The 23,745-nt window shown below is 35.1% G+C and overlaps 4 protein-coding genes and 1 long non-coding RNA gene across 20 annotated transcripts in view; 3 read left to right on the top strand and 2 right to left on the bottom strand.

Annotated features, from left to right (window-relative positions):
* Positions 1-603: 603 nt before the first annotated feature.
* Positions 604-10,817, top strand: cib (thymosin beta cib). 8 transcript variants are annotated; one of them, XM_069110440.1, is made up of 6 exons: positions 604-763; positions 8,702-8,854; positions 9,031-9,144; positions 9,736-9,849; positions 9,963-10,076; positions 10,158-10,817. In XM_069110440.1, the coding sequence occupies exons 2-6, from the start codon at positions 8,725-8,727 to the stop codon at positions 10,184-10,186; spliced, it is 501 nt and encodes a 166-aa protein (XP_068966541.1). In that variant the 5' UTR covers positions 604-763; positions 8,702-8,724; the 3' UTR covers positions 10,187-10,817. The 8 variants fall into 8 exon arrangements, with proteins under 8 accessions (XP_068966541.1, XP_068966550.1, XP_068966548.1 ...); XM_069110447.1 differs by lacking the exon at positions 604-763 and adding an exon at positions 7,737-7,879; XM_069110445.1 differs by lacking the exon at positions 604-763 and adding an exon at positions 8,032-8,097.
* Positions 757-8,270, bottom strand: LOC138178509 (uncharacterized). Of its 7 annotated transcripts, none has more exons than XR_011172725.1 (8): positions 7,203-7,538; positions 6,728-7,055; positions 6,496-6,638; positions 3,993-5,379; positions 2,904-3,858; positions 2,733-2,841; positions 2,270-2,563; positions 757-2,195 (listed from the first exon to the last, which is right to left on the bottom strand). It is a non-coding gene; the product is annotated as an uncharacterized LOC138178509 (long non-coding RNA). The 7 variants fall into 7 exon arrangements; XR_011172724.1 differs by having other exon boundaries at positions 757-2,106; XR_011172723.1 differs by having other exon boundaries at positions 757-2,563; positions 3,993-5,702.
* A 292-nt stretch (positions 10,818-11,109) lies between the features above and the next one.
* LOC138178491 (uncharacterized) lies at positions 11,110-15,743 on the top strand. Of its 2 annotated transcripts, none has more exons than XM_069110401.1 (14): positions 11,110-11,269; positions 11,527-11,751; positions 11,827-12,079; positions 12,161-12,299; positions 12,374-12,543; positions 12,613-12,984; positions 13,065-13,218; positions 13,295-13,358; positions 13,438-13,684; positions 13,771-13,866; positions 13,942-13,982; positions 14,048-14,120; positions 14,192-14,503; positions 14,573-15,743. In XM_069110401.1, exons 2-14 carry the CDS (start codon positions 11,536-11,538, stop codon positions 15,133-15,135), a joined length of 2,700 nt encoding a protein of 899 aa, XP_068966502.1. In that variant the 5' UTR covers positions 11,110-11,269; positions 11,527-11,535; the 3' UTR covers positions 15,136-15,743. The 2 variants fall into 2 exon arrangements, with proteins under 2 accessions (XP_068966502.1, XP_068966501.1); XM_069110400.1 differs by having other exon boundaries at positions 12,353-12,543.
* Positions 15,744-16,017: 274 nt separating this feature from the next.
* On the top strand, positions 16,018-22,994 carry NFRKB (nuclear factor related to kappaB binding protein). 2 transcript variants are annotated; one of them, XM_069110399.1, is made up of 11 exons: positions 16,018-16,386; positions 17,197-17,445; positions 17,509-17,741; positions 17,827-18,092; positions 18,227-18,579; positions 18,668-20,090; positions 20,181-20,501; positions 20,579-20,768; positions 20,840-21,629; positions 21,718-22,026; positions 22,111-22,994. In XM_069110399.1, exons 1-11 carry the CDS (start codon positions 16,381-16,383, stop codon positions 22,543-22,545), a joined length of 4,575 nt encoding a protein of 1,524 aa, XP_068966500.1. In that variant the 5' UTR covers positions 16,018-16,380; the 3' UTR covers positions 22,546-22,994. The 2 variants fall into 2 exon arrangements, with proteins under 2 accessions (XP_068966500.1, XP_068966499.1); XM_069110398.1 differs by having other exon boundaries at positions 16,020-16,386; positions 21,715-22,026.
* Positions 22,842-23,745, bottom strand: part of IP3K2 (Inositol 1,4,5-triphosphate kinase 2) — a 28,515-nt gene continuing 27,611 nt past the window's right edge. Inside the window, exon 9 of the mRNA XM_069110402.1 lies at positions 22,842-23,665. Coding sequence (XP_068966503.1) covers positions 23,333-23,665 — 333 coding nt within the window. The 3' untranslated portion in view covers positions 22,842-23,332. The remainder of the gene's footprint in view (positions 23,666-23,745) is intronic.

Here is a 23,745-nt window from a genome sequence, read left to right as displayed (position 1 = left end):
TTTGATCCAACTAGAAGACGAAACATTTATTGAAAAGCGCCGTAATGGACGGTATTGCTCTTCCTTTAAATAAGTCAATTTTTCCGAATATACCGGGCTATTTCGAAGTGTTAGAAACACCCAACGGGACTGCCATATGACGCGCAGCTGGGAATAACTATAAGATGAGTCATTCCAGTTCTCGTCAACCCCTAGAACGTCCTTCGGTCCTGCTCCCTTTCCATTGTGCCAAAAATAGCAACGGTGCATTTCTTCGGTACTTTTGCTTGCGACTGCTATTCCAATTTATCCAGGAATAATATTCGTCGTATAAATGATTGCTAAACGAAGAAAAAGAACATAATCTAATACCGAAATAAAAGTATTGAAAGCGAGTTTACGCTTAAAAAACATGAAACTTTTTCGTGCATCGAATGCAAAATCATACTTGTCGCGAAGGGTGAGTCAGCTACCCTCCCGATGACGGTCAAGGAGACCATTGGAGGAAGTGTTCGATGGATGGAAGGAGGAATTTGGTAGTGAGCGGGAGTGAAACGATGGTGCGTGATTGGCCAACGTTCGGGGTCTGAATTTGTGGTGGGGTTGAACGGTGCGAGCGTAGGATCGGCAGAAGGAAGAGTGGAAGAGTGGTTCGCCGGTGTTACCTGGTGTTACGTGCCGTGGAATCACTAGCCGGTCAGTCAGTGTACTGCCTCCATCCTGCCCTTGAACGTTTGGCTGGACGGTGTTGCGCTTGCCTATCTCTCTAAGTGACAACTGACAGGTCAGTGCTCTTTGCCGCCGATGCATTCTATCTACGATCATCTAAATTGCATGCGCTTTCAAGTGTATAAAAAAGCATACGGTGATATTTTCGTTGACGTATCAAAGCGAACCGGCTTTCTTCGTTGCCGTTCGAAGAAAGGCGGTATCGTGTATCGTGTGTGTATACTTGCATGTTTTTTAAGAAGACGAAAACTGGTCGAAGACGATCGGTATCGGTTAGTCACTCGAATCATTCTTCCTGCGCCTGAACTTGGAAATCGCCATAAGGATAATATACTTTTGAGGATATCGATCGTCTTCATTATTCGCCGATCGAAAATGGAGGGGTGTGGTCAAATCTCCATACGCATTCTGTACACCTACGAATCTGAATCGTTGATACGAAACAATAAATTTTTCATTTTTTCTTCTTTTATATAGCAGGCGTTTAAAATATTTTATCGTAGCGTCTTGTATAAATTACTATTATACTTTTGCGATATTTGAATCTCTAAAATAAGAAATATTATTATTACCACCCTTCGTGTTTTACACACTTTATAATCCGTAGAAATATATTTTTGTATATGCCGGTAAACATTTGAAATAATAATTAAGCTTGGAATAAATGAGTCATACGAATTTTGGAAGCATTGACCATTAAGTAAGTAAGTACTTATCGCTGGGCTCTTGTGAGTCCGTTAGGATGATAGGATGGGACAAGGGCGTGGTTTTGACAGATGCACTTCGCCGCGCATCAGGCACACAAATGCGCTTCTGGTTGCCGACTGGCAAGCACGCTTTTATCCTTGTAATCGCAAGTATTTACTGCCTTTCGTCAGGAGCTAGATTTCTGGAAAAATTAATTTTTCCCTTGAAAATATTTGGATACAAATAATAGTAATTAAGTAATTATTTTAAGTAAAACAATAATGAAACAAATATTCTTTTTAATAAATAGTTGCCTTGGTGGACTCGTTACATTGCAGTACATGCAATACAAATTGCATTTTTCTCTAATTAAATCTACACATATTCATGCGTGGTATCTTCATAAGGGAGAATCCAGCGGTATTTGCATCTTATCATGTCTCGGACAAGTTGGCTCGTTTCAAGGCAAACGAGCAGATATTTCGAATAAGTAAAACACTCTAGAAATTCTGTTTATCGATTTGTATAGCAGACACAATTTTTATTTGCGATGTCTCATACGTATAACACATCGGTTTACTCTTGAACATAACGAGTATGATAACTTGTATCTATGTATTTGCAATTTAGTGCGTCCAAACTAGATAAATATCTGATGACAAATCCATACTTCCACTAGAAGTTTTCTTTAAATAAGATTCAGTCATTTACCTGAAAATAAATACATTTTTATAATCTATTCTAATAGCACGTATTTTATATTTATGCCTTTTAATAATTCTGATATATACTTCTGTTATCTACAAATGCTTGCGTGTTAATGGAAAAAGAACGAGGATCGAGGTAAATCCCACGCGATGTATTAAAAAATCACCTTTTTACCATTGACCATGAAAGCCGAGGTCGTCGATACGTTATGTAGTACGCATAGATAGCTGTGAAGAGTTCAGATACCCCACTCTTCGACCCCCGCATTGCCAATCGATGAAACCGTCTGCCACCAGTCGACCGCTCCCCCGATGCAACCCTACATGTATAAAACCGACACGTATATATTTACACGACAGCCCCAAAGGGGCGCGCGCGCACCGCTATTTCATTCACGTTCCGGAAGAGAAATATCCTAAGACTTTTTCGAGCACACTCAAGGTCGATTCTGGACTAGAACCTAGAACACAATCTACAGTTGAATGTAGAATATAATGGGATGATTAATAAAAAGAAAATATTAAAGAGCTTGATGTTAGAACATATATAAAATATTATGATTTTCTTTAAAAAAAATTTTTGTAATATATCGTTAGTTTATTAAACAAATGGTAGAAGATTTATCGTACGTTCCTGACGAAAACAGTGCCTTCTGAACACGACTGTATCAGCCCTTATTTGTCAAGTATCACAATCGGGATGTCGCTTGTCATGCAGAAGCGTAATGACGAAAGCAATCTGCAATCAAGATTGGGTCAGAGGGTTCTCTTCAGAGTTCTTTATTCATTCACGGTGTATACCTTGGTACTCGTTCACGAAATCTTGACCGCTGAAGAGAATTCCTTCCGCATCGGTTACTGCGTCGAAATAGCGGTATAATTTAATGTATGACGTGGCTTTCATCGTTCGCGGTGAATTCTTGCTTTTCTCACAACTATAAACACAGCTAAATATTTGTTAATTACGAAGATATATCGAAATCTATACCTTAATATTGATAAGGTTAATGAGATTAACGAGATTAACAAAATTAAATTAGGGCTCTTCAATAGAAATTTTTATGATACTTTTGGAGCCTGAAAAATTCATTTTATACGATAGGGACAAAAAGAAGTGTATTTTCAAGTCTGCGAGCAGGACAAGCCGCTTGGTAACACGTAATACGTCCCTGAACGTACGCGCCACCGCTCGATACGATACGCGCGCGTCCAGGGTTCGTTAGCCGTCACGGTTGCACGAAAGAGAGAGGAAGAGAAGAAGAAAGAGAGAAAAAGAGGGCGTTTGTATCGCGTTTGCTCGGAGCGCGAGCGCAACACGGAATCATCGCAAGCAAACGCATTTTCTAGCCATGCTGCACGCTTTTACGTGGGTATTTGACGGTATACGTAGGTGGCCAAGCGTGTGCGCAGTCCACTAGCACCATTAACTGGTCAATGCAATAGCCAAACGCCACACGAGTCCGCTCAGAAACGAACCGCTGCATACGCCACTGAGGGTCCTCCATTAAACGCGATTACCCAAGTTAATTGGCAGGCCGCGCGAACTCGTTAGCCGTCAGCCGTAAGATCTCTCTTTACCACGAACCCACGACAATGTCTGCCCAGAAACCTTTGGACGATTAACTGATCTTATCGATTCCACCGGATGCGTTTACAGTCGATCGGTTCCAGACACACGCCGGTCCGTTCACCAGACTTACGTAGAAGTTATGAATAATGCGCGCGATCCCTTTGCAGCTGTTCATATCTTCTTCAGCTAAAAATATATATTATAAACGTTCAATGTACAAGATATGTATGAATGACGTCAAAATTCGAATAATTACTGTTGTTTATGACAAAATACTAAACGTTCTTCATGATAATTATAGTACAGAGATTTCAAGATACCCAGTTAAACGTGAGTCTCATATGATATGTTCAATCTCGCGATGAGCATGGCTCGTCGAAGCGTAGCGTACACCGACGCGTCCTGCAAACCGGCTAGCGCGTCGGTGCGAGCAACCTAGTTTCCTTATTAACTTGCAGACCTCTTTTCTCCTCGCGAGATCAAGTAGGATTTATCGTGATTTCTCTTCGGACACTGGCGTACTGAAGCTGTTTTTAGCCCTCCTCTTTCCCCTCGTTGTATCATGATAATCCAATGAGATACATCTTTTAGAATCATCGAGGACTACCGTTGCTTTCTTGACTTTTGTGAAATCGACCGACTTAACGTTGTAACATGCCGCGAAATCGTACGATATCAAGCATTTGAATAAGACTACATTAATTTTGGCATTACTATGAGATTCTTTATTATGTATAAAGGCTTGTTTTTTTCATAAAGTTATATACAATTTTGAAAAATGAAACTAGCCTTGAGAAGATTAATTCGTATGTATTGGACATACTCAAACGTGCTAACCGTACAACTAAAGCAATCTCCTCTTCTTTTGTTACCGTTACGCATAACGCAGACCAGTGGGTGCTTTCGTATGCGTGCACTCGATGCAAGACTCCTACACGTGTACCGACGATAGGGAGAGAAGAAATATTCAACAAGCGGATACGTAAAGGACACGAATGTGTTTCACAGTTGCGTATTCAGCCTCTTTCGAGCTCTCTCTATATACAGCAATACGGCTGGCTACCATATAAGGACCTATACACAGCCTTGTCGATGCTGACCCACCGTTGGAACGTATCCCTTGAAACGTTCTCTTGGAGCCACTGATGTACGCTATATCTGTACCTTCTCATCCTTCTTGAATCTGTAATTTCTTCCATTCTGTTCTTTTTGTCTTATCGCACTTGTGTATATTTCTTATTGCCTGTTGCAGGATTAGTCTATATTCAACTAATTTTAGAACAAATATGATCATAAGAAATTTTGAAAGAAATAGCTTCTCAAGATAAATTGAATACTGTTCTTCATTAGAAAGTATTTCAATGTTAGATTTTTCCAGAGAGTGAAATTTGTCTCTTGATTTTTTAAAAATATGCTTGTAAAAAATATCGTAGGTGCAGAACTTTTATGTAACACATTTAAAGCAACTTGCTCTTTGAAATATAAATAATGTTGATTTCTCTGAAACGATAATGGAACTCCAAGAAGCATTGTGTCATAGTCATAACAGTTTCAAATACTGATAAAGGTTTTGCGACTTTGAACCAGTGAGTCCGCTTCATGAAATGTACAAGTTTCTTCTGAAGTATAAGTTTCAATGTAAAAGTACAATGTACAATCTTCTTGGCTAGTGATATTTTCTTCTGTTCAAAACAGTCGTTGAAATGCCTAAAAGTAACGAATATAAGCGACGTAAATAAGGAAAAAACGAAGTGGAAGCGAAAACACAGAAAGAAATGGTAGGGAGAGTCCGACGAATATGAGTCATTCTAGCTTCAGTGGTGCACAAGCTTTTTTAATTGTACACTCCTGCCGGTCAAACGTGTGAAACTGTATTCATTTGCGAATATACTTCATTTTGCTATAATATTGCACATAGTGAACAGGACAAATCTTGTACACGGAAATTATCATACGATTTTTAAGATTTTGAGATCGCTTAGGTACCGTGAATGCGAAGCATTGTCGATTGTGCATCACTGCTCCAACAACTGTAAAATGTAAAAGAACCGTGAGTGCCGGATTCGATGTATGAACATATGACGAGTCTTTCTGTCAAGTTCCTTACGACGGAACGTGCCTGGATTATTAATTATATTTCGACATACATTAAAACCATTTTATTATTTACGTTTCATGAATATATATACGTAATACATACAAATGCTTTGCAAAACAGTTTATGACGAAGTACTTTTATTATGAATTTATTTGTTATTTATGAATTTTTGTAATTCTTAAAATTTGGTAAAATACATAAATATAGTGTAGTATAGTAAAAGGATTTTATAAATTCGTAAATTTATAAATTTGTTTGATTAAAGCAAATATAATTTAGGAGATTAAACTGAGTGAATGAGAATCCTGGTTCATAAAAATGCCGACGTTTCAGTAAGAATTCACAGAGGAGGATATGTGACCAGAAAGGAAATGGAAAGAAACGCGAACCGGAAGTAGCAAGCTTTAGCTTCCGCTTCGTAACGCATTAGTTACTGGCGTGTAATACGAAATTTAGACAACAAAGAATCTCCAGACAGATTTTATTAATGAGAGATATCGTATCGTATCTCTAATAACATTTTTTACACAAACCAAGTCCGACTAGATACGATTAAACGAGTCCACTAATTGCAATTAACGTAACACGTTGCATTTTAAGATGTTACGTGTCCGATTATGTTCCGACATAATTATGGCCAATCCGTTATTTTCACTTATAAAAAGGAAAAAAGAAACACGAACAAGAGGAGACTGTAAAATACTAGACAAGGAATACTTGCCTACCTTTGCATTCACTAGAAACGGTGCCGTTATTCGTCCGGAATTTATAGTACTTGCATCTGTCTACATCTTCCATCAATTGAAAAATCTCTTGCTTTACAATCCTTCTGCATTTTCTCAATTCTTCATATTTAATATGTACAAATCTAGAAAATAGAGTAATGTATAATATACTAACCATGTATAATGCACAATAAAAATAATTAGACTTAATTATGTTTATAAAAATTCATACTTTTATAAATATAATTAATAAAATAGGTACTCTACTTTGAATATTTTCACATATCTTTACATATAATATATATTATATGCATTTTTGTATCTTCAAATTTTCCATAATTGCATAAAAATGCACAGTTTTGTAATAATATACAGTGACGCAAAAATAGTAAAATTTCAAATTGTACGTTTGGAAAGAAACTACAAAAAATGGTAGAAAAATTGCAGATTATGTAGTAGTAGAGTAAATGCAGTGTAATCTAATGTGTAGAGTGAATCAAATCTTTTGTTTTATAATCCTTCTGTGTCTTCTTGATCTTTTATATTTAATATTTATGAATCTAAAAAATAAAATAATGTATAATATGTAATAATAATATATAATAATGCAAAAATGTTAAAATTACAAATTTATACGTTTGAAAAGAAATAACAAAGAATGGTAGAAAAATGGTAGGTTGTGAGGTGGCAGAGTAAACGTAACGTACTGTAGTATAGAGTAAATCAAATCCAATTTGAAATTTTCCATGCATTATATGCATTATATGAAAGAATTTTCAACGTTTAAATTCCGACGTTTCTGCCAATATGCATTGAAAGCGTCGCGAGGAGCATTCGATATCGATATGTTTGGTCGATAGACGCGCACACTCGAGTGCGCGTATCACGTTTGTGTACACAGGCTTCGTTCGATTCTCGGTAACACGATGACAATGAACCGACTCGTTCGCTGACACTTGCAGATTCTCGCTTCTTCTTGTTTCCGATATATCCGACGCTCAATCATTGTTCAACCGAGAATAAAGAAAATGGGCTAAAAGTTGCAGCAAGTATCGCGATTCGGAGCGATATACAGCTGTATATCGTTTACATATGTCACGAAATTATTCTTACACTTTTTATGAACATATTACGTGTGTTATACGAAACATTTAAAAATTTTATTAATGTCGAAATGACATCCAACTATCATGATTATATTGATAGAACCATAAATGGTTTTGGAAATGTATACAATAGTTCCAAATACTTAAGACAAGTATATATTTTGCAGGGATCACAAAAGTATAAACAAGTAATCGTCAGCAACATTAGTAAGTCTCAGTATTCAATGAGATCATTTTCAATTATTAATACACAGTACATGTTTAAGATGATAAATAAGGTAATAAATACATTTTATATTTGATATATTTTATTTAGTAAAGTACATTAATTTTTTACTAAATATAACTTTATATTGAATATCTTACAACTTCTATATATTTTTTCAGATTGAGTTCAAATTTTTCATATTTTTTGAGTTCAAATATATAAAAAGCTGCATTCTGTTAGTGTGAAGAAGATAAACAATTTTTTAAGAAAAGATTCGGTAACTTACATGTATGTAGATGGCAAAAACTCTAACTCTAGTTAAATCTTTCTTAACTTTCGCTACGAATTTTTCGAGCAACCTTAATATTTGAATACTTACCATAGGAAACTTGTACATATATATTGTGTATATTATATAAAATATCTTGAAATTTCGTTAGAGATAGTTCAAGAATAATTGGATTCTGTTTTGTTATGAATATAACTTGTTCGTTTTCTGGGCAGCTTTTGTTCAACTGGACGGTAAACAAAAACATATCGCGTTCACGGACAAAACCCGACAGGTCATTTCAGATTGTAATTCTAGTTGTTGATGTCAGTTTTATAATTGGAAATTCTTCTGGACATCGATATTCAAACGAAACTCTTGCGGGTAGCAAAGTACAAATAAAAGAGATTGTTACTTTTAGATTAAGGACGGAAAATTTGTGTTATAAAATCTTATAATTTCCTAAATAGTTATAAATTTATTTGTGACGTTTTTGGATATTAACAAGTAATCTATCGAGGTTATATTATACAAATCATTTTTGTAATTAAAATATATGTAATGATACACAATTGATGTTATGAAATATTTTTGTTAACAGAAAGAAATGTTTGCTTGTTTCAGATTGAAGAGTACAACACATCACCATGTCGAATCCGTCGTTGAAAGACCTGCCAAAAGTAGCCTTAGACTTGAAAAGCGAGTTAGAAGGTTTCAATCATGGCTGTATGAAGAAAGCCGCGACCGCTGAAAAGAACGTTCTACCTTCCGCTGAAGGTACAACGCAAATATTTGTTACTTCTCTCTCCCAAAATCATTGTATTACAGAATTATTTGAATGTAATTCTTACAATTCAATATCCCGTAACTTTATAGACACATAGAGCTCTAATATTAATAATTTTGTTTCTCAAAATTATCGATTATAATGCATGTAATACTGTAATATGTAGACGTGCGACAAGAACGACAACATTCTGAATTAATCCACGATGTGGAGACGTTTAAACCAGATCAATTGAAACATGCCGATACGAAAGAGAAGATCATATTACCCAATGCCAAAGGTATCATAGAAACTTATCTGATTTTTAGGGGAATACTTGATTCTCAGATTCCCTGCTTCTACTTTGGACGGGATCAAAAGGAGGGTATGCTGTTGCTTTTGGTGCTTCGAGGTGACCAAAATATACGTGACCAAAACAAGCTTATTCACTTTCGCTTTCAGCCGCTTAGAAGGAATTGTTTTGCATGTCCAATTAGGTTGTCAGTTGTCGGTAGTCTTGTACTCTGTACTGCGTCCACGATAACAACACGATGTTACGTCCACTATCGCGATAAACATTTTTTTTAAATATCCCAATAACAATAAGGCTTTAATGTTCCTTGCTAGAGGAAACTATTTAAAAATAATATATATACTTTCTTTGCATTAATAAATAAGTTCTCTGTAAAAAATTTATATTTATTCGTAATTTTGATAAAATTGGGCAACTACAATGGTTTTAAAATAATTTCATGGTATAACGACACAGTGAAATTGTTACATAAATATATAGTTGGTGTAATTTCACTGGTTTCCACGGTGACCTTACTTTTCATAGTTTTCTCTTACATGTTTTATATTCCGTTCTTTAATCTCGATTTACGCCTTACAGATGTAGCTGCGGAGAAGACTCAACAAACGCTTATGTCAGGCATCGAGACATTCGACCCAAGCAGTCTGAAGCACACCGAAACTCAAGAAAAGATTTTCCTACCTGATATGGATGGTCAGTATTGTATTTCATGACTTTCATATATTTTGTTTACCTTTCATAATTTTTGAGAGAAATTATTAATTTGATCCAAGGAAAATGTTAACAAATCAAATTTTTCTGTGCAGTGATCCAGCAGGAGAAAGAAAAGCAAGAGCTAATCTCTGACATTGAGAATTTCAATCCCGCAAAATTGAAACACGCGGAAACGCTTGAGAAAAATCCCTTGCCTACCAAAGAAGGTAAGCTAGAATTCGAAGTAAATATATTATTAATAAAAGACAATATTTTTCTTATCAAGATGATGTTTCTTTTTGTTTTAGCAATCGACGCAGAAAAGATAGCTGCTTAAAGGAAGCTTTTAAAACGAAAAGAACGGAAAAGAAAGGAAGCAGCGACTCGTCATTTCTTCCATTTTCTATATCGTGACATTTTATAACAATTATTCATACATTGTCGACAAGAAAAAAGGAGAATGCGAAACACTGTGTTAATGTAATCTTATGATTATACTTATCCTACCGCCATGAGCGTCCCTTTCGGCGAGACGCACAAGTCGATTTTTACACAAAACTATTAACAACGGAACGACGATGAAGGTTCAGGTCCAAATTTAATTTAAAAGACAAGAAAAAAGAAAAAAATATGCGATAAAACTTCACAAGCCATTGATCTGATTCCTAAAGTTACCAGCCTTAAATAACTTTGGGCTTGCATCGACATCCGTCTTTAATACTAACTCGCCAAAGGATGTACTTTTTATACTAAGAAAGCTGCACGCAGGCAAAACGTTATTTTCGATAGCAACAAAATTGGTAGCATTGCATGCGTTACAGAATATCGCAATGGTACAGCGGTTGATCTTATATTTCTGTAAAAATCATATTTTATATAAGGGGCTATTGTACTTTTTTAATATTTCGTACACATCGCATTGTCATTCCGATGAAAATTATGACGAATAAAAAAGTAATTTGTAAGAAGGTGTCTTGTAATATTTGAACCTCTTTTGAATTTTTTTTTTTTTTTAGAGTTTAGTATTAATTAAATTTATATATAAAAGACTAATGTATAAGAATTATTATTTATATAATGTATCTTGGAAAATACGACTTTCGAACCGTCGCGCGAAAATACAAACAAAGGAAATGTGTATATTAGTACACTAAAGGTCCTTTTGTAATATAAACACAACCAAAAGTGCCAAATGAAAGATTATGATTGGTTGAAAAGATCTTTTCGTCCAATAGTCTTAGAGAAATCTATCTTAATAGGAAGCTAATGAAGAGGACCTGTTGCTAGTCCTTTGTTAGCCATGCTACGACGATAATTGCAAAGTAACAGTTACGTTGTACGATTTAAAAAATTTTTGTGTGGCTCGATAATCTCGAATCGAAGAAATTCCTCGACCTATTAATTATTTCTCTTCAAACAGGTACAATTCTGTTTACAACTAACTTTTTTGTCTTTTATTTCCACAGTAAGTATTCATGATTAACGATAGACAAAAACATCTTTTCGTACTTTACCAATAATGGAAGTTATTATCATGAGTTGATAAAAAAAAAAATCTTTAGAATTTCGCAATATTTAGACGGCTACTTACGACTATTACTTTGTTATGTTTAACGAAAATATGCGTAATTCGTCTTTTTAAAAAAAGAAAAAAAATAGTTTCATTATTTCTTTTAGTGATATAAGATGGAAATATCTCCTAGAAAACCATTGAAACGTACGCAAGAACCTATCGATGAATGGTTACAAAATGAAGGATATTTCAGGAAACATGCACCTAGAGATCCAACTTGCTTGTTCAGGGCAGTTAGCGAACAAGTTTACTTGACACAACACTATCATATAAGAGTGAGAAAAGAATGTGTAGAGTTCATGAGAAAAACAAAACATTTATTTTCGGAGGTGGATATGCTGTATTTGGTTAATTCTTAATTAATATCTATATAAACATTTTAGTTAATACATATTCTTTTGTAGGGTATATCGATTCCATTTGAAGATTATTTAGAACAAATGATATGTTTTACGGAATGGGGTGGCATGACTGAAATCCAAGCTATGTCATTACTTTACAAAAGAGAATTCATTATATTTAGTAGTCAAAAGCAAGCAAATCATAATGTTACAAATAATGGTTTTAAGGATATAATATATTTATGCCATACACCACAAAAACAGTATGAAAGTATTTATACAAAGGACTTTGTTGCAAACGCTGCTTTTTGTCAATGTACGTGTTCTATTAGATTTTTAATATTTTTTTATTTATAATATAAATATAAATTATAAACATTTTAAAAATTATTTGTAGCTATTGTCTATCAAGTGTTATATAAAGATGTTTTTCAAATGGCTAATATAGAGGGTACTGTTCATAAAATGTTACATGATAGAACAGCTACATTTAGACATGATAAGTTTTTCCTTAAAGGCAATCTAGAGATCCGAGAGTAAGTCAAATAATAATTATATCATTAATACATGGTTCAAAATGTTATTGTAGATTCAATTTATTTATGTTTAGCCAATTAGCTGCAGAGATATATAATAAAATTGACAATGGAACTGATGAGGTTGATGATGCACGAGCCGTAATAAAAAATATACCACCTTTTCCTTATAGAATTGCTAAAGCTCTTGATCCCAATATCTATCGTAATACTGACTTTGATATATGGCATGAAATTAGAAGAGGTAACAAAAATTGATTTGTACTAAAAGTATCATAACTTCATTAAAAGAAGAAAATAAATCATATTTTAGAAGTGAAAAATGCAGGATGGACTAGGCACAATAGTCATGAACTCCAAATTGGTGGCAAATGTTTGGTACAAGTGGACTTTAATGAGGAAGATTTTGACAAAACCAATAATAATAGCATTTATGTGTCTTCTCTTGGAAAGGATATTAATGATAATGATACAAAAATATTGCAAAAGAAAAGCAGTGATCCCATATTTTACTATGGACATATTCAAGAAATGGGTAAAAGTCAGGGACCTGTATTAGTCTTTATTGAAGAGTTAGGAGAAAAAAGGATTGTGCCATATTCAGCTCTTAAACCATTACCCCTAAAGAAAAATAAACAGGCCAATTGGCTACCAGTTTGCAAAAAGAATCTACTCTTAGATTCAAGTTAGTACTTAGAAATGAATTAAATGTATTAGAAACGAATTTTTATATTTTTTGTAAATATTTGTTCTGTATTGTAATAGATCAAAAATGGAGAAAAGCATGTAGTGCATCATCACGTAAAACTAAAGATTCTAATATGAACATTTTATCAAATAATATTGATAAAAATGAAAATAATGATAATATTGTCAATGATATTAATGAGAATAATTTTCAGTGGAAGGAAGGATCATTGTAAGTATCTTATCATGATAATTATTTAATAAATCTATCTTTTTCTTCTGTATTACAAGTCTCTATTTTATTGTAGAAAAGTGGATCATCAAGAATATGAGAATTATTCAATGGATAAGTGTGCTAATTACTCAATTGATGTAAGCTATAAAAAATTGATTAATTATTGTAAAACCCAAATGCATGTAAATTATTATAACAAAATATTTTCTTTTATAGAATTCTGTTGAAATGTTTCCTACAAAAATGGTTCTGGATAACACTCAGTCTTCTACAATAGATATTGGAAGGCAAGAAAATAATAAAGAACGTAAAGAAAAAGATTCATTCTCACATAAAAACTCCGAAAATAATTGTATAAGAAATTCAAAATCTGAGAGTGCAACGAATAATGATAATAATGTCAGTTTTAACTCGTATTCTAAACAGAAGATGCAGAAAGATATATATTACGCACCATATACTGGTATGTAATTAAAGACAAAACTCACTTAAATTATCATTGCTATTTCTGTGTCGTGAATTGTTTATGTTTTTTTTTTAATATTTCAGGAGATTCTAATGCTCAAATAGATCATATGCTACGTTCTATTAATTGTTCTGTACAAAAAAGTATTGATGTAAATGGTAGTGATTTGCCGCTATCAGGTAATTGTGCAAATTACTTTTATATACATAACTTGATAATGAATTTCATAAATAACCTTTTTTGCATTCCTGTAGATCCATTCACATTGAGATTTTTTTACAATTTAGGATTAGAGGTAAGGATCAATTGTTACAAACTAATTCGCAGCTATGTATTTATTTATTTCAAACTATTTTGTAGTATTTTCGTGGTGGTGCTAATTGGAATTATTTAACAAATGTGCAGTCGCCTGATTTTGGACAGTGGTATCAAGGTGTGTTATTTTTATATTTTTTATATTATATTAATCTTACTTATTATATTAACCTTATATTTATATTTAAGGTGCATCTCCGAATGAAGAAGAAATTACAAATATCACGAATATGATCCAAGATTGTACACTTACGCAACAAAAGAAAGAGCCTAACAATGATCAGAAAGAAATTGGCACTCAATCACTGTACCAAGAAAACGAAAATAGATACGTAAGTGATATCAAAAATACACAGATTCAGAAGACTGAAGTTCAAAGAGGAAATGATGGGAAAGAAACATCGTATTCATCTCGCGATAATAAATTAGAATATGCAAATAAGGAATCTTCTCGTTTAAATAGAAATGGATTAGGTCCACGATATAAGAAAAATTCAGAGAGTAAGTAATAGACAGTTTGAATATTATATCCGTATGCACAATTTTAATAAATACTTGTCTTTTATATAGATCGACATCGATCTGCTTCGCATTTTTCTAATCAGTATTCAAGCAACGGATCAAACTCTAAACTTTCCAAATTGGATAGAGATGCAAAAGAAGATAGTATGAATGTTCAACCTTCACAATCAATACATCAGCAGCTACACACTCCTGCAAATGCAATGAATACTTATCAAGCGTCTTACATGCAACAAGGCATGTATTCCGGACTGCCGTATTATGGCAATGAAGCGGAAGCATTCGCAAATCCTTACTATTCCCTTAATCCAAGTTTTATACCAATCCCGTGCTTATCACATTCTGATATACATGACAACAACAATGTGCAGCCGTTCTCGCCGCATCTGTGTCCTGGAATGGATTACGCACAAGCTTATTCTGGCCTATGCCCGCCGTACTTATGCCCTCCGCCAACCCCATATAATATACCTCCACAAAGTATACCTGAACACTGGTATGCTGTTGCTGGTCAACCACATTATATGCAGTACGCACCAGTTTTATCTGTACCAGCGGAAACAACTTGCACCGGGGTAGTACAAAATGCTAATCAAAACGTTCCTTCTTAAAAGTATTTTGCAATTACTACATATATCATACAACGAGGTTTTCGTTAACCAGTGTTCTTGCATATGAAACGATTCATCAGATTCTGTGAAGGTATATATGTAAAAAAGTTCTTATTATTTCTATATAACTTATAGTTTTAGATAGTTCTAAATTAAGCTAGGATTAAACGCGAAGATAAGACCTAACTGCATAATCTTAATAAGTCATTGTTAACTGTATGATCAATATCATTAACACGTTTAGGTACATAAAGATATATTATAAAAAGAGTTTTACGAACTATTAAGAAATATAGTACGTATATAGTATTACAAATTACAGTACAAGTTTAATTTCGATGTAACTTTCGTGATAGATTATATCATTAAAGAATGATAGTATAAATTATTTATCTTCGATATTGGTAGTTGCAATACATGTATAATAACATTCATTATATTCTTCATTTGGTATAGCCTTGTTACGGTACATAAGCCGCTCAAATAATAGTTTCTGAAATTTTATGTAGGTGACGTTCTAGTTCATTAATATATTTGGCTGTTTATACTTCTATACTTCATTTGTTAAAACAATATTTTTCCCTAATAAAAAGCAATACAATAAAAAATGAATATTTATCTTTCCATTTCCGTGAAATAAAATTCTAATTGTTATTCGATCGTTATTAAATTTGAATTAAATTTCGTCCTCCTGCGTTGCTGCCAACTACTCATGCGTAACGAACAAATGTTCCTAGAAGTGCTTTTGTTTCACTTCGAATACTCAATTTTATGTTTAACGTAGAAGAAATATAATAAATATTTGTAATTGATTTAATAAAAAAGATTTATAATCTCTCTTTTTCTTGGTCCTTTTATTATTATTTGTAAGAGTTAATTGCTTTCGTATCAGTCTTAAAATCTCTACCATCGAATGGGCACAGTTCTAAACCGGTGAAGAAGGTGCGCGCTCGAGATCTTTCAATATACAAACACCGTGGTTCTGTTCGCTGTATTCCACGCCATGACTAAAATTTGTTGGAAGAGTAGGAGTGCAGTAGCTGTGACAGGTCAAACGGTGAATAGCGAAATTACTTAATATTCACTCGTTCGAAGGATTTCTCGTATCGTAACAACGTTGACAGATTTATCCTCGGTTCGTTATTTCTGTTTCGTGAATTATCGTTAGCCGCGAGGATTTGCTATTTTCGTAGGAACTGCAGAACTTGGAAGACAAGAGGAGAGCAAGCGCAGAAACTGAAAAGAATGGAGGTTGGTTACGATTAATTATTTCGAAATTTATGTCCGTATGATCGATAACACTGTATCCTCTGGAAACGCAATGTACATACCCTGTGTCATGTTACTCCTGAAAAAGAAAACATTCATTGTTGTTCCTGGTATATTCGTTATTTCAGTTCTTCTAATTAGATAATTAGTAAATTAAATAATTAATCGTCGAATATACGCATGTTCGCCTGACGTGTTATTTGCTATTATATGGTGATTGTTTTCTTATCTTTGATTAAATAATAATCACGTTCATATTGTATTTTTTAATTTTGGTGTATTCATTGTGACATAGAATGTAGCGCGATAAATTAGATTTTTCATAATTGTCTTTGAAAATCATTTAATTTTATAAAGGACACAGAAGGTCTTGGGAGAACTTTAATGAATAACTTTACTAATATGTTTAGTAGATCATTGTCAATCAAAAAAGTTTTACATGCTATATTGTTTCATTCGTTTTCCAAATAATCGTTTATTCTACCAAGTACCATATAAAATGCAAACTAAAGATAAACAGCGGAGTGTTTATGATGCTTGGTCTGATTTTAGACACATGTACATGACTAATACAAATAACATGTATTACAAGTGATAGCATCAGAAATGAAATTTCTAGAAAGAAATGGCAAGAATCATCAAAATATCAAATAAATTTATATTTACAGAATAATATGATCTGTTTAGTCCAGATTAAGCTACCAAATATAGTAGTAAAATTATGTGGTTTCTTCTTGGCACACTCTGATGTTTATTCTGCTATGTATTTTTGTACATATATTGTGATTATAGGTGGATGAATGTTCAGCTGGTGGTGATAGTGGAGCCGAAGAAGATGAAGATGATGCATCTTCTCATGGATCTAGAAGTAATAGTAGTAGTAGCAGTATAAGTGGAAGTAGCACTTCAACTGATAGCGGAGATGATAGTGGAGAAGAACATGGCACAAGTGGCAGTGAAAGTCATAGTTCTGGCGAAGAAGATGAAGATGAAAATGAGAACACAGAATACTCTGTCAAAGCGGAGAGTCCAGATACTTTGGTGCTGTCTGAAATTTCATATTTTGTGGAAATACATTTTTGTTAACAAAAATTTCGTTTCTAGAAATGGGAAACATGTATTGCTGTAAACACTAAGATAAAATTACCACAAGATCTTTGCGAACATGTAGCTATTTTCAAGGAGTTTCTGGATTATCCTTATATTTGGAACGAATGTCTTACTGAAAATCAAAGAGAAGCTCTTTGCAACCTTTTACCAGCTTTCCCAAAAGACTGCGATGTAGAAGCTGAAACAGAGAAAACATTGCGTATGTTATTCGAACGCGAAAATCACAGGTTAGATGCAACTAATTATTTCCAGTAAATTATTGAAAGAAATCTATCTTTTTTATAATATTGTTTTTATATTTATCTTCATCAGATTTGGTGTAGCACCTTTGGATGCATTTCACAGTCATCTATCTGCTGGTCATTACCGCCCAGATATTAGAAGAATGTGTAGCTTAGTCCGTAAGGCACAGCAGAGAAGATTACTATTCGAGGAACGGAAAAGATCTTATGAACTAGCCAGTCAATTATTGAAATCTAGAGAAAGTTTGCTGTCTAACGCGTATAAGCAAGGTTTTTGTCAACCAGCGCAACGCACGGTGTCAAAGGTCCAATGGAGGAAACCAAAACCTGCCATGGGTAAGTTAAGCTTCTGCTGTGATTGATTGTAAAAAATTTTCTGGCTGTTTATACTTCCCCCACACTCCAGCCGTTTGGCAGAGAAGTATGTAGTAACTTCCGAGGGACAATACTAACAAGCAATGAACCGACAGTTGAAGAGAAAACGCAACTGCGCTATTTGGAGGAACTGAATGCACTGAGGACAGAGCTCGGAGCGAGTGCAAAGTTAGCGGCCGACACAACGTCCGAGAATGAAGAGAACTATCCGCACTATCAAATGTCCGGCGCTAAGCAGAAGAAGAAGAGACGCACTTTGGTGGGAGTTCAAGGATTATCCATTCGGGGTTTGCAAATAAATCACGAGGATGAGACTATTCGACCTGTTTTCTCCACGCTGCAACGAGCGGAATATGCCACGAATAGGTCCCTATTTATTCGCGAACAGACCGAGGAGACGTATCGCGAAATGTTACTTGAACATAAAAAGAGAAGAGCTCGGCGTGATGTACGTGAAATAATTTTTTAAGAAATTAAGTTGTGTGAATAAGAAATTCAATCATATTAGAGTACTAATGTTCATCATATTTTTTTAGGTTCATCCGGAATTAAATACACAAGGTATCGCTCTTGCTGACTTAACTCAAAGAGCACAAATTGGACAGAAGCACAAATTATCAGTTGGCCCTTCCATACGTATCACACCAGCAAAGAAACGTATGAAATTGGAGCAATCACCACTTTGTCCACCGGCGCCAAGATTAACGAATTCTAATTCAATAAAACACGAGAGTGATAACAGTGATTATTCTCATACGACGGATGAAAACAGACATTCCAATACATTGGATATAGATCATAGAATGTTAACGCCAATTAAGTCAGAACCCATAGATGCATACGAGATGCATCAGATGTCCAAAAAGAAGTTAAGTCCCATTACACCGAAGGTTAGCAAATCTTCTATGATAGTTACGCCAGAAATAAAGAAAGAGGTGGAAGACATGGAGTACGATGACATAAAAACGGAACTAAGTACGGGAGTGAACGAAGACGCACCGTTAGAAACAGAAGAAGAAGAGGAAAACGATAAGAAAGAGCTTGATTTGGATAGCATCGACATGATGCAGCTTCCAATACAACTCGACGATGGAATTGATATATTGGATGATGTGAAGTGCGAAGATGAAGGAGTTATATCGATACCAGATAAAGAAATCGCTGTTCCATCTAATGAAGACGCTATCGACATTAACAATGGGGCAGAATTAATGCAGGAGACACATGCTTGTTTCTTCTCGCTGTTAAGAGATGCATTTACCTCAAAAGGTGAATACAGGATGAGCACAGGAGAAATGAGGGATGCTATTACTCAGTGGCAAGGAAACCCCATTTCACCATTAAATGATTGGTATTCTCTGGCATCTTCTTGGCCAGCGTTGGTTCCATTGGCTTTAGGATTTCTTGCTGGGGAACTCACTTACTCTCAAGAGATCGGTGACCGACAAGAAAGAGAATCAGAACTTGTTCCCTATTTAGAAAACAAGGGAAATGGAGTCTACGCATGGATCGGAGCTGGACGAGACTCAGACTCTCGTCTGTCGGACTTATGTGCGAAGTTCTTAATGCACAAAGATTCACTAGGTCTACCGTCTGCAATATCCACTTGCTCTCCAGTAGCTGTGAAGCAACAAAATCAAGTGCCTCAAGCTAGTAGCAGCAACGTTAACAGTAATTCTGGAAGTGGAAATGTAAATTCGAGCGGCAGAGATAGTAGTCCAGCGATAGAATCGATCAGTGTCGATGGTGGATCTATCAATACTGTCGCAGAATGGGAGCCACCTCGTGCTCTGTGGCCCACAGAATGGAAGGTTCGACCATCCACGGTGGAAGAACGAGAAGAATTTAGGAGGCAAGAGCGTATGCGTTATGCTGCTCCTCATAAAGCATTTACATATAGAATGCACGGTTATGCCTCTGTCGTAGGTCCGGTGAAAGGCATTTATCAACACAATGTTGGTATGTTTGATTATACAATCTTTTATAAAAAAGATATATGTGTATAATTAAAGAAATTATTATTTATATTATATTTAATTCGTATAACAGCTTCTGGTTTGACCAAAGCTCGTGGACATTCGTTGTTGGTAGCAGATCGGCCAAACTTTGTGACTATCTTAGCCTTAGTCAGAGACGCTACTGCAAGGCTTCCCAATGGTGAAGGAACTCGGGCTGACATCTGTCAGCTACTGAAAGATTCTCAGTACATTAGGGAACAGACAGAAAGTGATGATAAGGAAGGATACTTACATTCTGTGGTATCTGGAGCTTTGGACAGATTGCACTATGAAACAGATCCCTGTGTACGATATTACCCACGACGCAAGGAATGGCTATACCTTCATCGAGCTCGTTCAGAATCAGAATTTGGTTTGTACCGTATTGAAATGTATTATTCTTATGTTATATATTTTATAGATGACGTCATACATTTTCTTCTCTTATAGAAATGTATCATCAACAACTACAAGGTGTTGCAAAGAATAAGAAGAATGGTGGCAGTATGTCTCGAAAGGCACTTCCTCCAGTCATAAAACCGGCTAATGTTAACAAAGAACAATCTCCTAATAACAGTAAAGAAACTACACCTAAAAAAGAAAGAAAGGCCACATCCACTACTCAACCTGTTATTTCGAGGTAAATATCAAATTTTATCGTGTGAAAAATGTTTTGAACAGCATATCGATTGTACGCTTTTCTTTTTACAGAAAAGAGCAGAAGAAAACCGAGGAGAAAAATATCAATGATCATTCCGCTACAACAGAACAATCGGCTGTGGTCACAAACGTAGTGACAACAATTAGTACGCCTGCGACTTCAGTAATTTCTATGTCAGGTACCACCGTTCCGGTTACGTCTCTACCTACGTCTTCTACCTCTATTAGTACCATTACCGTAGAAAAGGATGTAACAACTAGTGACGTAAAACCACAAATCACTACAAACGTTCCGGCGAAGAAGGCAGCGAACATCGGTGGAAAACCGGTCGCTGTTGTAAAAACAAGTGCTCAAAGTTTACTACAATCGAATCAGCAGCATTTTCCGCATCATCAAATTCAAGTATCAACATCCGCTGGTCTACAAACTATTAGATTATCTGGACATTCTGTGCTACATTCTGCTCAGTCTGTAGTAGCCAGCAGTGCTTCTAATGTACCAAATGTAACCACCAATTTAACCACTATATTGCCTCCTACTAAAGTACCAAGTCAACAACAACAACAACAATCGCAACAAACACAACAACAACAACAAACAATAGTGACTAATCAAGCGGGAAAAAGTATCTTGCAAACTGCTAATATAAAACAGCAACAATCTCAACAACAACATGTACTACCTGGAAAGACATTGTTAGCTTCTCAAATAAAATTGGTCAGTTCTGGACAGATCAAGTCACTTCTTACGAGTCATGGACTTCAGGGTCAGACAATATTTATTAAACAATCATCGCCATCCAGTAATCAATCACAACAAATACAACAGCAACAATTAAAGGTACGAATTGTTCGAGTAGGTCATCATTTTTTATTTTAATGACTATTAATAGCTTTAACGATCTAATATATTCATGTAACTTTAGCAGCAACAACAACAGCAACAACAAATCCAACAAAGAGTTGTTACCAATCAACAACAATCGATACAAACATCTGGTATGCAACGCATAATTGCGCAGATAGGAGGGAAACCAATCGCAGTACAGATTCAACAGTCACCGCATCAGCAACAACAGCAGAAGATATTGGCGAAGGTTCTAACCAGTTCTGGTAGTGGCCAGCTTATCTCGGTAGAAAATCTCCTTGCTCAGAAAGGATTGAAGTTGGCGACCACAACTGGCCATGCTAATCAACTCAATAGACAAGGGAAGCAGGTTATACAAACTCAGTATCAGGTATACTCCCAATCTAAATTTTTATAATTTCTAATTTTAATTCTAAATTAAATTTTTATGGAACATTTTCAATGTGGTGTTTAGGTAGTATCGCAAGCGCAGACTTCTTCAGGTCAGTCGAAGATCATAGCCAGTACGCAGCAACAACAACAGACACAGCAAGCACAAACCGTTCGAATGGTGACAGCTCAGTTGGCTGGCAAGCCAATAGTTTTAGCAAGTGGTAACAAAAACGTAGGAGTTGGAGTGAGCAGCGGTGGAAGCGTAGTACTTGGAAAGCAACAATCATCGCAACAGACACAGCAACAACCTATCATTTTACCGAGTCAGTTACTCAACATCAAAACGTTGCACGGTTTGAAGGTGATACCGACTCCTGCCGGATTGAAAACTACGGGTGCAGCAGTCTACGCGCGAGTTATTGCTCCAACCACCATAACTTCGTCTCAATCGACGGGAAATCAACAGCAGACTATTCAGACGCAACCACCGAGAAATAACACCTACAGTACACCTTGACAAAATTGATGTCGCTGTATTTTTTCATTTATTCTCGTTCCAACTTATTTTAATCTCTTGTAATTCTGAATTTTCTGACGAACACACGATTTATATGTATAAAAAGAAAACGTAAAAAATGAAGAAACGAAAAGCGTAATAGGTCAGTAAAGCTTATACATAGAATTGCGTTATGTTATGTACTATATTTTAGGTCCGGTAAAATGAAAAAAAGAAAATCGTGCAGTTTTTTCGACAGGTTGATCGGGATCAAGGCACAATACTACATCAGGACATTTAAAATGAAAACACACGCGGTCGTGAAGATTTTTTTATATTAAGTGTCGAATTATTTACAAATGCATGGTACGATTTTAAATACAAAACCACCGTTTCTTCGTTCTCTTGTATCAAGAAGATTCTTGCAGCGTTGCATGTAATGCATAAATAAAACTTATTACATAACGGTATCATTTAAATTATATTTTACAAGTTCTCTTTGTGCATCGTCTCTACGTTGTAGGAAAGTTTAATTATGAAATACCTAGGCAGCAATAGCCACCGCGTCTTTGGTCCGTTTTCTGGTAAGAGGATATCATACGAAAGACATCATAACAAAAGTCACTGATCTATGTACAAAATTTCACGAAATACGAAGTATAGATTCATAGAAAAAGATACAGAAGAAAAAGCACCTGAACAAAAGGTGCATTTATGTTCATAAAGTTAAGAGTGCATAATGTTCGTTTAACTCAATATCCTCTTCGTTGTAGCGTCAACTTATTTCCAAAAGAAATGATCCATATAATTATGTTCCCTCGGAGTTCCATATATCTTGGAATATGTCTATTAGATTGTTTACACCTATCAAGTATCCATCTTCGTGATTTCCGACTTTCCACTCGGCATCGTGACAAATCCTTGGCAAATGTTGTGGTAGAGGTAACGTTTTAGCAAAATCAATCATCCAAATGCCAGCATTTTTGGCATCGTGAACGAACAACAAGCTAGACCCGACAACTTCATGCGAGGCAAAGAACGGCGATGCTTTCAGCGTAGTTCTAATCGCCTTTAGACGTTGGATATACTTGGGTACAGCGTGCTGATAGCCTTCCACGAAACGTCTCAGCGCCTCCGTAACCTAATTAATTAAAAAGCCGATTTTAAAATCAGATTACTATTATGATCTATCGACTTAATTCATTGGTACGCTATCAACAA

The sequence above is a fragment of the Bombus flavifrons genome, chromosome 3 (assembly GCF_040668555.2).
Source record: "Bombus flavifrons isolate JBK064 chromosome 3, iyBomFlav1_principal, whole genome shotgun sequence".
Classification (NCBI taxonomy): domain Eukaryota; kingdom Metazoa; phylum Arthropoda; class Insecta; order Hymenoptera; family Apidae; genus Bombus; species Bombus flavifrons.
The sequence above is the reverse complement of the archived record's forward strand: the minus strand, read 5'-3'. Positions and strand labels throughout refer to the sequence as shown.